The following is an 18,384-nucleotide window of genomic DNA, read 5'->3' as shown; positions in this document are numbered from 1 at the left end:
CAAATTCTGAAAGCAAGGGTAGCACTCAGTAGCCTCATTTCTCACTGACCCTTGTTTCAGACTTCCATTAAAGTTGAGAGTATGTGTGCCTGCTCTCTTGAAAGCTGTGCCGTGTATGCTTTGGATATGAATATCAGCCTGATTGGTCAGGATGATCATCTCAAGAACACGTGACCCCCTCAGTTATAAAGGTCAAACTAAATTCATTTTACCAGCTGTCATCCGTTTTAGGCCAAAAATCAGTTTCTTTCAGAATACCACAAATGCAACAGGTTTGCACATTCCGTGATGAACCGTGGTGTGAAAAACCGAGCCTGTCGGATCTCATGGGTTATTCCGATGGTGTTCATTGCCTGAGGCTCCCCTGCTTGTGCCCCTCTCTGGCTTTACGTACAGTAACTGTGCACATTTTTTCACATCCAAAATGAAACGACACATGCTACGTGCATCTCCTCCTGGCTATTTTTAGTTCAGTGATGAGGATTGAGAAAGGCCAGAGAAAGGAACCCAGCACCACACCCAGCTGTTTTAATTTAGCAAACGGAAACATGGCGTAGTGCATGACTGACCAAAATTTGCTCGGACAATGTAGACCACAAATAATAACGTCATGCTCATAATCTTGTGCTGAGTCAATAAGTATTGATGCGTTCCAAAGAGGTCTGTAATACCTAGATTTTGTGTTTATCGCTATAAATTTGCAGGAAATCTTAAATATGTCTTATTAATTTTACATCATAATCTTTTTTATGTATATATACAAATCTGTTTCTAATCCTGGGTTTAAATAAAAAATTAAGGCTTGCTTTCACAGACAGGGCTCGGGACTAGGCCTTTTAAAGCTGCAGTCCGTAACTTTTTTTGTGTTAAATTTTTACAAAATGTATATAATAAGCGAGTACATCATGAATCCATTTTCCAAACCTTGTTTTTATCTTATCATGAATCACTACGGTACACCTATAATAAGTGTTTATATTCGGACTATTTTAGACTGGCTCGGGTCGTACCACTGCGGAGTAGCCCAGTACCGGCGTGACTCGTCATAGATATGAACAGAGAGAAGTAGCTCCGTATATAATGTTCTTCCGCAAAACGCACGCAGGTCTGTTTATTAACCGCTAGAGCGCCAAAAGTTACGGACTGCAGCTTTATGAAGCCTATAAGCATGCCTTAGAGAAAAAAAAACATTATTGATGTGAATCTTGAGACAAAACAATGGCACTGACCTATTTTAAAGGGACATTGTGTAGGAATTTCTCCCATCTAGTGGTGAAATTGTATTTTGCGTTCAAACGAATAGTGCTCTCCAGCGCCTCGCTTTTTCAAATGCGTTGCATCTACGGTAGCCGTTATGTACCAAAAAGCTGTGACAGGATGTCTTCTAATTTGAGTTTTCCTTCGGGTGAACAGGTTTGTTATTTCAAGACCGTAACATTGACTTACCTGTCGAGAAGAAAGCAGGCAACTTCAGCGTCTCTTTTGAAAGCTTTCTGCTGCATTAGGTCTTTCCACCTGGAAAAAGCTATCCCGACATTAACCCTTGTTTTTTGTAATCTCCGGTCACGTTTCCTTTTACGGTCTATTTTGGACTTTTTCGACGACGAGGACTCCTTATCCTGTGACTCAGCATATGTATGGTCCTCCATTATAAATAAGCCTTTTAAACTTGCCGGGGCAGTGACAAGCGCCTCTCACTGCTCTGCTCCTCCGCTTCTGCTGGTTTCAGTCACGTGACGCTGGCTCTGAACGAAAACGCGTTGTGGAAACGCGTTGGCCTAGCACTTTTTGTCCCTCTCTGCTATTATAGTTTTTCAAGATGGCGGAACTAAATGGAAGCCTCCGTGGACTTACCCGTCCATGTATATAAAGATGATAAATTCTTCGTTTACGAGGATAAGTCAGATCATTGGCATAGGTATTTGTACACCATTGAGGACATATTTATGACTAAAAATATTGATTTTAGATAATAAAATACCTAAAAAACTACACATTGTCCCTTTAAGATATGCCAATGCAAGTTGCTTTCCGTTAAAACAGCTCAAACATGCATTTTAGTCTGGGACTAAACCTTGTCTGTGAAACCCGGGAATAAATCCCAGATGTTCTGGGCCTAGCCAGCCTAGCTTAACCCTGAGACACCGCAGATACCTGTTTCAAAAGGCTTTTAAGAGCTTAAATGACAATAAAGACTAACATGTTTTCACAGCAGTGATATTTAACACAGAGCACATGTTTCTTGAGTGCCTAAGTTAAGGAGTGCAAGGTAATTGCTTTACAGCAGCTGATTGGCAAAATTATGGCCGAATGAGGACACGTGTCAGAGTAATTTAGAGGCCGAACTCAATAGCGCCGTTAATTACGTCTAACATTTACTCTCTTCTAAAGCCAACCACTTGCCACCACAACTAATGCTGTTCGAGAATCACTTTAAAAACAATACTGTGACAATGTGGACACTAAGAGGGACTGCAAGCAACAGGTTGGACATTCTGAATGAATATGATGGCTATGGCTTTGTGAGCGGTTAAACCGCTGCAACCTCATCACTGTGTCAGTGAGTTGAGCTCGAGAATCAGAGCAGTCTGATTAGTGAGTGAATCATTCAGACTGAATCAAAAGGATTAAGCAATTCATTAAAAAAAATGGACTCTAAGATTAATGAATGAATCAGAATCAAAATTTTCAGTGAATAATGACTTCGTAATAATGAAAACTATCGTATGACTTGATGAGACAATATGAATATAGTACATGGACCACTTTATTCTTCATAGTGCCTTTTCATTCTTTTTGAAGCTTGATAGCTCATTTTCCTCCTAAAAATTCTTTAGCTTTTTTTTCCCACAAGAAACAATTGGAAAATCAACTACACTACCGTTCAAAAGTTTGGTGTTTTATTTAAATATTTCTAAAGAATGGTTCTTCAGAAATCATTCTAATATGCTGATTTGCTGCATAAGAAACATTTCTTATTATTATCAATCTTGAAAACAGTTGTGCTGCTTAATATATTTGTGGAAACTATGATAAAAAAAAAAAAAAGTATATAAAGTTGAAACAGAAATCTTTTGTAACATTATATAAGTCTTCACTGTCACTTTTGATCAAACGTAATTTCTTTAAAACAAAATATACTGACCCTAAACGTTTGAGCAGTGGTGTAAATAATGAACATACTGTTATTCTTTCCATATTCTTTTATAACTATGATATCATTTTAACAACCAATGAACCATATGTTTTCATATGCATACCTCCAAACATGTTAATATCTCTGAAGAACCCAGAATTTCCTCTTTAAGACTTTAAATTGTGTCCTCTATAGAGGACTGGTGGGTCCCCAGAGGTTAAAATGCAGTTCGTGGAACTGATCAAACACTGGAAAACCACAAACCATATGTCTACAGGGGAGCAACTGTTAAAACTTCACAGCATCTGAGCCTTATTTTCAGCTGGTAATTGGAGGTCCCTGACTGCGACTGCACACTTTTCGGCAACCCCCAGAGCCCATCTCTTTTGGCTTTATGGGCCCCTAGTGCCTGCTTTCATGATCAGCATTCAAGGTGCTGATTTTTGGGGAAGAGTGAATTTACAACCACACTGCATTCAATTTTGTGGTTCACTGGCATCTGCTGTGGGGTCAGTAGTTCTGGCTTGTTTTCTTTTCTAATCAGAAGTCAACAAGGCAAACTTTTAAAGTTGGGTGCTTGACCTTTCCTTCATTACCAGTAATGCCAAAACAATTTCCCCACAATAAATTAAGACAGAAAAGCTAAATGCGTTTTTTTTTATCTTAAAATCTTAATGTCATATTCATATTCAAAGCTTTGCCCTCATAAAATCGTTCATAAAAAGTTACATCATTCATAAACCAAGGATGTCAAAATCTGGACTGAAGCAGCTATATAATGCATTATAATTACTGTGGCCAGCTATTTTATTAGAATCATATTAGAATCGACCAATGTTGGGGAAAATTAATTTTTTTAAAGTAATGCATTACAATATTGTGTTACTCCCTAAAAAGTAAATTACTAATTGTGTCACTTTTTATGGAAAGTAATGTTACGTTACTTTTTCTCACCTGGGCTGCTGGGCTTGCTTGATTGTTTTTTAATAACAAAAAAAAAAAAAAAAAAAAAAAAGTTTACCAATACCTTTTACCACCAAAAATGTTGGTAATTATAAAGGCCCTTTCACACCAACAGTGAAACTAATAAGCCTCAGGCTGAAGGAAATGCAAATTCACGCCTCTACAGTAGAGGGCGCCGCTCAAATAAACCTTTCAACTGTGCTGCTATTATGGATCGCAGAAGAAGAAAAGTCAACACACTTCAGCAATAAAAACAAACAAAAAAATGAAACACAGATGTGATGTTTATCTAAAGTCATTTTTGCACAGTAGTACGATAGAACTGGATCATCGAAGGTCAGCAGCGAAGACATTGGTTAATAAAGTGAGATTAAATACATAAAGGCCCGGTTTCACGGACAGGGCTTAGATTAAGCCAGGATTAGGCTTTAGTTCAATTAGGATATTTAAGTAGCTTTTATAAACATGCATTAGAAAAAAAAAAAAAACATTATGTTACTGGTATGTCAGTTCAAGTTGCTTTCAGTTAAAACAGCTCAGTAATGCATTTTAGTCTGGGACTAGACTTAAGCCTTGTCTGTGAAACCAGGGAATACCAAAGTATATTTGTGTAATTTAACATTAAATTTGCCCCTCCTTGAACTGCCACCTTACCGTGGTGGAGGGGTTTGAGTACCCGAATGACCCTAGGAGCTATGTTGTCTGGGGCTATATGCCCCTGGTAGGGTCTCCCAAGGCAAACAGGTCCTAGGCGACGGGTCAGACTAAGAGCGGTTCAAAACCCCCTTATGATGAAGAAAAAACAAAGGACCGTGACGTCGCCCGGTATGGCGCAGCCGGGGCCCCACCCTGGAGCCAGGCCCGGGGTTGGGGCTCGTATGCGAGCGCCTGGTGGTCGGGCCTCCCCCCATGGGGTCCGGCCGGGCTCAGCCCGAAGGAGTGACGTGGGGCCACCCTCCCGTGGACCCACCACCTGCAGGAGGGACCGTAAGGGGCCGGTGCAAAGTGGATCGGGCGGCAGTCGAAGGCGGGGGCCTAGACAACCCGATCCCTGGATGCGGAATCTAGCTCTAGGGACATGGAACGTCACCTCTCTGGCGGGGAAGGAGCCTGAGATTGTGCGTGAGGTTGAGAGATTCCAACTAGAGATAGTTGGGATCACCTCTACGCACGGCTTGGGCTCTGGAACCACACTCCTCGAGAGAGGATGGACTCTTCACCACTCTGGAGTTGCCCATGGTGTGAGGCGGCGGGCTGGGGTGGGTTTGCTTATAGCCCCCCAGCTCAGCCGCCATGTGTTGGAGTTCACCCCGGTGAACGAGAGGGTCGCTTCCCTGCGCCTTCGGGTCGGGGATAGGTCTCTCACTGTCGTTTGTGCCTACGGGCCGAACGGCAGTGCAGACTACCCGGCCTTCTTGGAGTCTCTGGGAGGGGTGCTGGAAAGTGCTCCGACTGGGGACTCCGTCGTTCTACTGGGGGACTTCAACGCCCACGTGGGCAGCGACAGTGACACCTGGAGGGGCGTGATTGGGAGGAACGGCCCCCCTGATCTGAACCCGAGTGGTGTTCTGTTATTGGACTTCTGTGCTAGTTACAGTTTGTCCATAACGAACACCATGTTCAAGCATAAGGGTGTCCATCAGTGCACATGGCACCAGGACACCCTAGGCCGGAGGTCGATGATCGATTTTGTGGTCGTCTCATCTGACCTCCGGCCGTATGTCTTGGACACTCGGGTGAAGAGAGGGGCGGAGCTGTCAACTGATCACCACCTGGTGGTGAGTTGGATCCGATGGCGGGGGATGAAGCTGGACAGACTCGGCAGACCCAAACGTACTGTGAGGGTCTGTTGGGAACGTTTGGCCGAATCTCCTGTCAGAGAGATCTTCAACTCCCACCTCCGGCAGAGCTTCGACCAGATCCCGAGGGAGTCTGGAGATATTGAGTCCGAGTGGACCATGTTCTCCACCTCCATTGTCAACGCGGCCACTCGGAGCTGTGGCCGTAAGGTCTCCGGTGCCTGTCGAGGCGGCAATCCCCGAACCCGGTGGTGGACACCGGAAGTAAGGGATGCCGTCAAGCTGAAGAAGGAGTCCTATCGGGCCTGGCTGGCTTGTGGGACTCCTGAGGCAGCTGATGGGTACCGATGGGCCAAGCGGACTGCAGCCCGGGTGGTTGTGGAGGCAAAAACTCGGGCCTGGGAGGAGTTCGGTGAGGCCATGGAGAAGGACTATCGGCTGGCCTCGAAGAGATTCTGGCAAACCGTCCGGCGCCTCAGGAAAGGGAAGCAGTGCCCTACCAACGCTGTTTACAGTGGAGGAGGGCAGCTGTTGACCTCGACTGGGGATATCACCGGACGGTGGAAGGAATACTTTGAGGATCTCCTCAATCCCGCCGTCACGTCTTCCATTGAGGAAGCAGAGGCTGAGGGCTTGGAGGCGGACCCGTCCATCACCCAAGCTGAAGTCACCGAGGTAGTCAAGAAACTCCTCGGTGGCAAGGCACCGGGGGTGGATGAGATCCGCCCTGAGTACCTCAAGTCTCTGGATGTTGTGGGGCTGTCTTGGCTGACACGCCTCTGCAGCATCGCGTGGCGGTCGGGGACAGTGCCCTTGGATTGGCAGACCGGGGTGGTGGTCCCTCTTTTCAAGAAGGGGGACCGGAGGGTGTGCTCCAACTATAGGGGGATCACACTTCTCAGCCTCCCTGGGAAAGTCTATGCCAGGGTACTGGAGAGGAGAATCCGGCCGATAGTAGAACCTCGGATTCAGGAGGAACAGTGTGGTTTTCGTCCCGGTCGTGGAACACTGGACCAGCTCTATACCCTCTACAGGGTGCTGGAGGGCTCATGGGAGTTTGCCCAACCAATCCACATGTGTTTTGTGGATTTGGAGAAGGCATTCGACTGTGTCCCTCGTGGCATCTTGTGGAGGGTGCTCTGGGAGTATGGGGTCCGGGGCCCTTTGCTAAGGGCTATCCGGTCCCTGTACGACCGGAGTAGGAGCTTGGTTCGTATTGCCAGCAGTAAGTCAGACTTGTTCCCGGTGCGTGTTGGACTCCGGCAGGGCTGCCCTTTGTCGCCGGTTCTGTTCATAATTTTTATGGACAGAATTTCTAGGCGCAGCCAGGGGCCGGAGGGGGTCAGGTTTGGGGACCACACGATTTCATCTCTGCTCTTTGCGGATGATGTGGTCGTGTTGGCCTCATCAAACCAGGACCTCCAGCATGCACTGGGACGGTTTGCAGCCGAGTGTGAAGCGGCTGGGATGAGAATCAGCACCTCCAAATCCGAGGCCATGGTCCTCAGTCGGAAAAGGGTGGCTTGCCCGCTTCAGGTTGGTGGAGAGTTCCTGCCTCAAGTGGAGGAGTTCAAGTATCTCGGGGTCTTGTTCACGAGTGAGGGAAGGATGGAACGGGAGATTGACAGACGGATCGGTGCAGCTTCTGCAGTAATGCGGTCGCTGTACCGGTCTGTCGTGGTGAAGAAGGAGCTGAGCCGCAAGGCGAAGCTCTCGATTTACCGGTCAATCTACGTTCCTACTCTCACCTATGGTCATGAGCTTTGGGTCATGACCGAAAGGACAAGATCCCGGATACAAGCGGCCGAAATGAGCTTTCTCCGCAGGGTGGCTGGGCGCTCCCTTAGAGATAGGGTGAGAAGCTCGGTCACTCGGGAGGAGCTCAGAGTAGAGCCGCTGCTCCTCCACATTGAGAGGGGTCAGTTGAGGTGGCTCGGGCATCTTTTCCGGATGCCTTCTGGACGCCTTCCTGGGAAGGTGTTCCGGGCATGTCCCACCGGGAGGAGACCCCGGGGAAGACCTAGGACACGCTGGAGAGACTATGTCTCCCGGCTGGCCTGGGAACGCCTCGGTGTCCCCCCGGAAGAGCTGGAGGAAGTGTCGAGGGAGAGGGAAGTCTGGGCATCCCTGCTTAGACTGCTGCCCCCGCGACCCGGCCCCGGATAAGCGGTAGAAGATGGATGGATGGATGGAACATTAAATTTGCGTAATATTCAGGTTTGCATAATATTCTGAGTTTGAATTTCACAGGTTTTATTTATTTTGAGGAATACTGAATCTGTTTTTGTGCAAGTAAGATGAGTAAATGCCGGCTCACATTTAGTCTAGAACTGCAATAACCATCATGTTAACACAGCGCACACAGCGTTTCTGCATCTTACTCCTGATTTCTCTCAACATGGGGACAGGAGAGGTGTCAGTCTATAAACGGGAAAACAAAGTAACTCGGATATTTTGTTGTAAATTTTAAAAGTAATGCATTACTTTACTAGTTACTTGGAAAAAAGTAATCTGATTACATAACTTGCGTTACTTGTAATGCGTTACTCCAACACTGGGGTTATGCAAGATCTATGCACACAAATACATATGCATATTGATTATATCTCAAATCATGAATGAAAACATTAATTCATCAAGAAAAAAAATGTTTTATTCCAAATGACAACTTTCATACCTCTATATGGTACAGTAAATCTTAGTGTGGAACAATTTGGACTTATAATGAAGTCATTGAAATCTTTAGCAAGAGCTAGACATGATTTGCAGAGCTTCCTGCTCGGTTTCAGGAATGGTAACCAGGTCGTGAAAAAATGGTCGTCCGTGAATGCAGACCTGACTTTCCTCTTCAAGTTCATGTTTCATTCGGTAAAGCGTGTTTGTAACATCAGCTCTGGAGAGGTTTAGAGGTAACTGTCTAGCTAGTCTCACAGCCTCACTCTGAAAGAAAAAGTGGGAGAAAGAGTTTATAAAGAAGAAAAAAATTGGTGTAGAACAAAATTTCTCTTAGAAATTGCTTGTAATTTCATACATAAATGTGAAAATTTTAAGTAGAAAGACTGAAATTGTATTTTCTTGTAAAACGTACTCCAATAATCTTCCAAAACTATATTTTAACAGTGTAGTCTGTACTGTGATTTACCATACTGTGATGGTAAATGGGTCATTAAAAAGTATGTTCCAAGGAGCATCTCTCACCTCTAGGTAGTTTGAGACTTTGAGAGGTCTACATTGCTCCACGGTTTTCGCATCCCGGACCTTTATAGCCTGCAGAATTTCCCTCAGGTCTCCTATCCCGAAGAAAGGCATGCAGTCGGCCATGCCCGTCACTTCAACATGCCTCTCAGAAGACGAGGAACCTTGCCAAGATAAGCAACAAGGAAGGATTAATAAACTCCAAGTACAACGTTCTCCAGGAAAAAAATAATAAATAAATATTGTGATTTACACGCTGGTTGGAAACCAAGTCAGGCGGGCACCGCACCAAATTACGCTATTACCATGTCTTTGTGGACTGGAAAGAAAAACCAAGGTGGAGGAGGTTTTCAACAGATGATTTAAAGATGATTGCTTTTCCCTAGACGCATCTCAATGAAGAGGTGAAATGTATGGAAAGGTCATCAAGAAAGCGCAGACTAAACATTTTCTCCTTCCCTATTCCCTATAGTCATTTAAAATCTGACTTGATCTGACATGCTTACAAAATTATATTAAAACAGTACATACTGAATAGACAACCCAAAAGCTACGTTAATTAAGTGTCAATAAATGCATTTTTAACGTGACGGTAAATTTATGATCATGTCAGAACTTGATTCGTTCCATTGCAAATGCTAGATTATTATATTTTCTGTTAGTTATTTCACCATGGCACTGCTATTATGTGGTAGGGTTGTCATGGTAACAACATTTTTGTAGTCGGTACCCGTACAATTTCGCAGTTCTCAGTGCCAATTTCATGTGTCCCGTTTTGTCTCGTCCATTGGTTATCACTGTCAGTCATCGCAGTTTTCGATTCAATTACTAAAACTAAACATGTATTCAGACTGTGAATGGTAATAAACAGAAAGCAAGAGAAGAGCCCTACCTTTATAATCACCAAGGCTGTCAATCTCTAAAGCTCACTGAATTCTGCACTCTTGCGAAAACTGGCGTCATAAAAAAAAAAAGCAGTACAAAAAAAAACTGTACAATGAATCTCTTATTTACATTGTTTTTACACTGAAAGGATTCGCGAGTGTGAACAAAACCTTGTGCGTTTTCAGCCTATGATTCTGACTAACTAGCACCTCTGATAGGACACTGCGTTCACACGCTCAACAAATATGATTGTGATTGGCTACAATTCTCAAATGCTTGTAAAAACCAAGCGGCAACATTCTGATCTGAAAAATGAAGCCTACCCGGAAGTGCGAAAAACTGCAATACATCGAAAATCCGCTAGAGGGAGGTCCCAAAAGGGAGCAAATGTCCATAGACCACCATGTTAAAATGTCCGTTTTCACAGCATAAATTCATGTTTTTACAGGTTGGTCCCATGGACTTTTAATGGATTTTTCGATAGCTTCCGAGTGCCTGACAACTGTGAGGGGGGTGAATTTTTTTCTAACTCGTTAGTTTAGATCGTATTTAGATATAAAATGTATGACAATAAGGGCGTGGTTAACTTTGATTGACAGCTGACAAGGCAGCGCCACGGAGAATGACAACATAAGAAGCGCTGCGTTAGAAGGTGGGCGGGGTTAGGATTTTCCAAGATGGCACCGCCCATACCCCCCATAAATGGCTTCAAACCCGTTCTTCAGAAAGTCTATGGGTGACGTCAGACGCTTTGTCCATATTTTTTACAGTCTATGGTAAAAACACGCTGTAAATATAAAACTTTGACGCTCGGAGAGCGAGCAAACAAACACGAATGCTAGTGTTTGAAAGCAGCGTCTATCAGCGGGTACTGAATATACCTGGAACTGCAGAACTGCTGGTACCATCAACTTTTTTTTAGTTCCAACTGGTACCGGTACACTTGACAACCCTACTATGTTGTCGCTAGGTGGTTTCTTACAGGGCCATGTCAAATGAGCCCACCTTCACTTCGGTTTTATGTTAGTATTATTTATGTACTACCATAGAATTTAAAAATATTTTGAATTAGTTTTTTTTATATTTTTAGAATTTTTTTAGTTTTTTTCTATTTAACTTCAATTTATTTTATTTCAGTTTAGTTTGAATCATTTTAGTACTTATTTTACTTAAATTTAGCTGACAAGGCAACATTTCTAATTTTCGTTTAAAGTTTTTCATCTAATATTTACATTTTATTTCAGCTTTATTTCAATTAACTAAAATTATTTCTAATAGTTTTCATAAAGTCTGTATGATATTCTTTTTAATTATCTGCACGGTGTAAATCTGATGGTTTGCAAATATAATAGGAAACTTCTCCTCAACAAGCTGAAGATTTTCAGGTATCAATCATATTTGTAGTACAAACTGTGCAGGGCGAGTTAAGCACCAAAGTTTATTACTTTGGGGTTTTGAAAGGGCTAGAAATCTGGTGCGTGTTTTTGCCAAATCCCTTAAGTTGGCTCCAAAACTATTCCCTTTTGTAAAGGGCAATTTTCCACCACAGCACCACACTCTAGTGCAAATCCACCATGCTGGCAAAAGCTCAGGCAGCGAGCCAGCATCAACCACGATGACCCTTACCAACACAACACTTACAGGAACAGACTGAGTGGGAAGTCTTAAGTGCATTTCATAACAACAGGCAAAATAAGGTCAAATGAGGACTAGGATGGTGGCCTCCTCAGAGAGAGGACAACACTACAGAATAAGTTGGTTATAAACCTGAAAAAGTTTTTGCACGACACGTACGAGAACTATATCAGTTATCTGCCAATTTGTTTTATTTGTCAGTGTCGAAAATTAGATATTTTATGGTTTCTGCTTGACTTCATGTCCTAACTAACCCTATTCAAGGGTCATGCTGTTTAAAGGTTCCTAGAATTGTCAAAAGTTAGTTATGTTCTACCTCAGACCACAGACCACTAACTGAATCTCTGATGCATATGATACACTTAACTGGAAACACTTCAGGATTTTCGAAGTTCGTTTTTTTCTTCTTCTTCTGATTGGTTGAATTCTACAGCAGGGCTTGACATTAACTCTTTTGCTCACCAGCCACTGTGGCTAGTGGTTTTCCAAAGTTACTAGCCAGTCAGCATTTTCACTGGTCACAATTTTGACATTGATACCATGGGGGAAAACTGCCATATTAATATTATCTCATAATTTGCCAGCAGGTATATTAGGCTGCTGTCACTTTAAGACCTGACGCACGGATCCATTATACTGTTACACATGCGTTAACATTATGTTAAAACCAGCATTTTGACATTAGTTTGAGTGTATTTGACTGGTCAATCGCAATAAGCAGTGAAAAGAACTCAATTTAGTACTGAGACGTGGCTTTATGTGCAATACGCGCAATCCCACGCTGAAATTAAAGCCCTGTAACATTAACTATATTCATCCGGAGCAAAAGAAACGAGTGAGTGAGGAGAGGCGGGTTTGTGTGTCATTTCACTGTCGGAGAGATGAGAGAGTGCAGCTGGTATCATGTATCTATTCTGCTGGAAAAGAGTATTGGAAGCGTTTCAGATATTTCAGTATCGATTTCTATCGGAAAAATCTATATTTACACTAATATACTTTTTACAATAAGTTTAAAACATTGTTTTCTAAAAGTGAGGTAATGAATATGCTTGATGAAACACATATTCCATACTTCATTGCCAGTCTGAGTATTGGTCACAGTGACACTAGACACTAGAAACCCCTCTAATAATCTAACAAGAGTTGTTTTTATAATATTGGAAAATAGAAGGCACCTAAAGAACGCACAAGAAAACATTTAAAGCAAACACATTCTTCACTAATCAGACACGCAATTCTGTCAGAAATAATTGACTGTAATCCTGTTATTCAAGCCGTTATATTTGACATTTCAAAACAATTTGTGAACTGTGGCATTAATGATGTCCAGTGGGTCCAACCTTTGTTAAATCAAATTGGACAATCCTAGAGACCTTTAAACAGCATGACCCTTGAATTAATAAAGGCACATTTTCTCAAGAGAAACCTGGCAAAGAAAAAAACCCAAACCATGTGTAGAAGTATTTCTGAATCTCTCGCACTCCACAGCACATGATGAGCATGAGGAGAGAAGGAGGGCAGCGAATTCAAGCGAATGCACTTAACGACCATCTTAAAAAGCTGAGGCTGAGTCATACAGGAAGTGCACCGATCGCTTAGAATCAAGCCCTCTCTTTTTAAAACGATTTCATATTATACCTGTGCCCACACTGGGCTGTGTAGGGGAAAAAGAAGTGCTGACAAAGCACTTTCCACTTAAGCAATTTGTATAAACAATGACTTCATCACTTGGCACAGCAAGAATTAACGTCTCTAAGGTAATAGCATGGAAATTAAAAGTTATTAAAAACTACAAATTAAGTATTAGCACCATATACTGAAAGTTCATGAAAATCACAAGTCATGAAAATGTCCAGGGATGCATATGTAATGGAAAAGTGAAATACATTACAGACAATTGTTTACAATTTGGTGACCGGCTCCAATGCACCCAAATACGCTGTCTATATGAAGGCAGAGCGTTAAGTCCAGATCATATCAAATCAAACAATTGTCTCGTATTGCGTCAAACATCATTATTTTACATGATTTAGGGTTATATTTATAAAACAGGTAGTTTCGCTCCACTTATTTGATTGGCTGAGCGACGTAGGTTGACAGTCCTTTCATTTATTTGTTTGCGGTCTTCTAGACTAAAGTATGTGAGCGGTGTGGAGTGAAACAAGTGGGAAGTGAAGTATGTTTGTATATTTTGCCTGCTGGAAGCGGGTTGTTTTGAACGTCGGAGCGGAAGTCGGGCTAATATACACATACAGTATATACAAGCCAACATATACATAGTGATATGATTTCATGACAGTGAATTAGATTTGCACAAATTGCTGAAATTACCATTTCTATTACACAATATTTTTATTTAAAATTCACAAAAAAATGTGGACCATCTTAAAATGGCCAAACAGTGCACAATATATCAGGCTTAATAATCTATTAAATGGAAAATATAAGATATGTTGATTGAAATAAGATTTTTTAAAAATATATTCAGAATTTTTTTTTCTCCACACAATGGACATCAATGGTCACCAAAAAAGTTTGGTTATCAATATTCTTCACAATATGTTATTTTGTGTTGAGTAGTAGTAGTAGTAAATGATGACAGATTTTTGGGTGGTCTTTTTTTGTCTATACAGTGGAAGTCAAAGGTCACCAAAAGGGTTTGGTTACCAACATTCTTCAAAAAAATAAATTTTATGTTTAGCAGAAGTAGGAGTAAATAAAGAATTATAATTTTGATCTATGCCATTTAAAAATTAAAAAGTGTGAATTTAACTAATTCAACTGAAAAAACATACACGTCTTTGAGCGTTACCTGGAATCATCCTAATCTCAAAACCATTCGCCACAAGCCTAGGATCAGTAAAGTAGATGTGTCCATTAAAGCAGGCACGGTCTTTCTCCATGTTCAGGAGAACATCCATGTATTCTGGTCCACCAAGCAACCTGGGAAAGGAAGTATATGTTAATATGCAAATATAAATATTAGAGAGTATTCTATTAAGTATTCAGGATAGTGAGGATTAATACAGCTACTAATCGTATATTGTACTTCCTACAAAAACCATACATATTTTACTATTGTAGATTCATATTTTTTACATTTAAGGTCTGTACACATCGAAAATGTCATCATTAGGTGAGAAAATGAGACTGGCTACCCATCTGTCAGCGGTACAGGGGTCTGCTGGCTCACGGTTGGAAGTATATTATTCTTCAGAAGTCTTTTAAACAGCAAGGCCTCCTCCACTCGAAACGGGTTCAACAACATGAGCTTTCTGCCGCATAAAACGACCCAGGCACCGTGAGAAGCCAAGCGGTTTACAAGCCTGAGGCCCTGCGCACTTGAGCTGTTCTGGTAGGAGAGGAGGTTAAGACTCTGCTTGAGGGTTGCAATACTGAACGGGAGGGGTTTGGAGAGCTTGGCAAGGCTCCTCTTACTCGAGGGCTGAGAGGAGAAGAGTTTGTCCAGGGCCTGCTGGTTGGCGAGGGGGGCCTTGCGCTTCACGCCTTGAGCTTTGTTCAATGAAGACTCTGCGCTCATCTGCTTCTTGCCCTCTCCGCACTGGCCACCTCCCTCCGTTGCCCTCTTCCTTTGAAGGTTGTAGGCGTTCAGAGACTTTTCTGCCTTGCTTTCATACCTAAGATGGGATGTGATACAAGAACAAGTATTTTGTTACAGTCCAATTTGTACATTTTGTATTTCCTTTGTGTAACTGTTCAAATGTGGTCAGAAGATACACTTATTGAGGACTGGCGACAGAAAAAGTGGCCGATCATCAATACCAGCTAACATTTTGGACTGAATGTATGTTTCTAATGATCTTCAAATGTGCTGAGTTAGACTTATGCTTAAATGCATGAAGCACGGTTATTATAGTCTGAAACTAATTAAAAAAAAAATTGTTACTTGACATAAAATAAACATTAACTGAAATCAAATAACACACACACACACACACACACACATATATATATATATATATATATATATATATATATATATATATATATATATATATATATATATATATATGTGTGTGTGTGTGTGTGTGTGTGTGTGTGTGTGTGTGTGTGTGTGTGTGTGTGTGTGTGTGTGTGTGTGTGTGTGTGTGTGTGTGTAAAAAAAATCTTATTTACTTTATTTTACTAGTTTCCAAGGCAACGTTTTCATTTAATATAACTTGAGGTACTAAAATACCTAAAACGAAACCTGAAATAAAAATAAAAGCTATATATGCATATTTAAAAAACAAAAACATAAAATAAAATCACAAAAATACATAATAGAAATACTAAACCTTAAATTAAAATGAAAGCTGAAAATATGAAAATAAAAACTAATTCAAACCAATAATAAAAAATATAATAGTGTCTCAATGATACTAAAATAAGACAGGTACACATTGTAGACAAATATAAATTGTGAATTTCTTCACAAAATTAAAAGTTCATGTTTTTTTAGTTGCCCATTATGACGATCCGTAAAAAAAGATAATACTTTTTTTTTTAATTATTAAAATAAAATAATTTCAACATCGTTTAAAAAGCTTCCCAGAAAGCACTTAATGAAACAAACTGTGGCAAAAGTATAGAAGAAGCTAAAATATAAGATAGTTTTCATTTTTATTCATTTTTGGGGGGGGGGGGTTTCTTCCCATGCTTCCAGTTTTGTCATTAAATATTTTTTATTATTTTACCATTTTATACTTTACTATTATACTAATATGTGCAGAATAGTAATAACAGAGATGAAAAAAAGACACATGGTTTGGAACACTTCGCTTTTGGCCTATTAATTTGCAGGGTACGAACGAGTTGTAGCAAAGAGGTCAGAAGTTGTGTCTAATTAAATATCCTCAATTCACACAAGGAACCTTGATTTAATTTGCTCTAGTGATTCTAAGTGGGCTGTTGTAAATCACAGAGTAGAAAATGTGCAGAAACAGGCGAGATAAAAAACATCTGCTACCTGTGACCAGATGGGGGCCGGAGAGCAGCGAGGGAGGGGGGAGAGGGCCTGTAAAAACATGCAGCCCTGACCCTCCACTGGAAGTTTCTCGATGGGCTTGCCAATTAACAGCTGTGCCATTGCACGGAGCTCGCTACTGTACAAAGGACCGGGCACCATTTCAAACGCACTGTATGGTTTCGAAGCATAAAGCTCGGGTGCAAGGGAAAGATGCAAATCAACTTGCAAATGCTGATAAAAACCACACCAATCAAGATGAAGGCATGAAATGTGCTGAAGAGAAAAGCAGTAAGAGGCCAATGGGGGAGATAAATGATTCCATAATGGAACAGAAGGTTGAAGCTTGAGGGGATCCCCTGCCATGCACACTGAAATGGGTTCTTGACCTGAGGGCTTTTGGACTTTAGTTTGCTGTTTGAACACAGTGAAAATGTATAAACAGACTTTGTGGTTGAGATTTACGTATGAAAAAAAAGAAGTCCTTAATAATGTTACAAAAGATGTGACTGGAGTAATGGCTGCTGAAAATGCAGCTTTGCCATCACAGGAATAAATGACATTTCAAAAATATATTCAACTAGAAAAACATTCTTTTAAATTGTAATAATATTTTACTGTTTTTTTTTAATCAAATAAATGCCGCCTTGGTAAGCAAGTCAAATTGATTAATCGTAATAAATCGCATCTAACATAAAAGTTTGTAAATGTAGTTTGTATATAAATATACACATATATGTATACAATACAATCACACAGCAATGCATTGTACTATATAAGTTTACACAAATACACTTACAATTGCGACATGGTCAAATCACTGGGAATGGGATAAAGCTTTGCACCTGCTGGCAGATGCTGTAACTACATCATTTTTATAAAAGTAAGTTAAGTTGAGGTCCCATTCTGTTTAATTGAATTTGAAAATCCTAATGTATTGCCCTGATACACCGTGTGTTTCCATCGAAAAGGGCACAGATTTGTGAGCTACATAGAGAATAGAACTGAAACCGTGGAACCTTCAGATTATAAGATTAAATGTAAAATTCGTAATGAATTTATGATGATTTTACAATTTGTGACTTAACATAATTATCTGTATTCATTTAGCTGTAATTAGGACAGAGCCGTGAACCATGATTTGCCACATGCTAGTCAGTGTCACACGGCATTAGAAGGAGGGACTTTGTTTTCCCAGAAGAGAATGACTGTACATTTAGTGTAGGCTATATCAGCAACAAGTGAATTGTGTTAAGTATACTAGTATATATACATAAATGAGCCAAAACACATTGACTAAGATACAAAACTCTCACTGATTTCATGTGAGCGTCCAAATATGATAACCCCATATTTCAACACAGACCTTCAGAGACAAAACGTAATAACAACAACAAATAATAATTCATTACCATTATTTATATAGCGTTTTTTGTTGTTGTTTTTTTACGGCGGCAGCCATATTACGCCAGAACGCCCACCACACACCAGCTTACTGGTGGAGAGGAGACAGAGTGATAGAGCCAATCAGTATATGGGGATTATTAGGAGGCCATGATGGACAGAGGCCAATGGGCAAACCCCTACTCTTTTTCGAAGGACATTTACGTATGAAAAAAAGTGGAATAAAAAAAATTCCATCCTGGGATTTTTAATGACCACAGAGAGTCAGGTCCTCGGTTTAACGTAACATCCGAAGGACGGTGCTCTTTGACAGTATAGTGTCCCCATCACTATACTGTGGCATTACGACCCCCCTGCTGGCCTTACTAACACCTCGTCCAGGAGCAACCTGGTTTTCCCAG

General features: G+C 41.2%; 1 protein-coding gene across 2 annotated transcripts in view; it reads right to left on the bottom strand.

Moving 5' to 3' along the window:
- Positions 1 to 8,533: 8,533 nt before the first annotated feature.
- The window catches only part of pms1 (PMS1 homolog 1, mismatch repair system component), a 29,036-nt gene continuing 19,185 nt past the window's right edge, over positions 8,534 to 18,384 (bottom strand). For both annotated transcript variants that reach the window (XM_084420475.1, XM_084420476.1), the window contains exons 10-13: positions 14,772 to 15,251; positions 14,426 to 14,556; positions 9,097 to 9,257; positions 8,534 to 8,838 (exon numbers count right to left, since the gene is read on the bottom strand). In XM_084420475.1, coding sequence (XP_084276601.1) covers positions 8,641 to 8,838; positions 9,097 to 9,257; positions 14,426 to 14,556; positions 14,772 to 15,251 — 970 coding nt within the window. In that variant the 3' untranslated portion in view covers positions 8,534 to 8,640. The remainder of the gene's footprint in view (positions 8,839 to 9,096; positions 9,258 to 14,425; positions 14,557 to 14,771; positions 15,252 to 18,384) is intronic.

Source organism: Rutilus rutilus (genome assembly GCF_951802725.1).
Source record: "Rutilus rutilus genome assembly, chromosome: 10".
Taxonomy (NCBI): domain Eukaryota; kingdom Metazoa; phylum Chordata; class Actinopteri; order Cypriniformes; family Leuciscidae; genus Rutilus; species Rutilus rutilus.
This window is presented reverse-complemented; position numbering and strand designations above follow the sequence as displayed.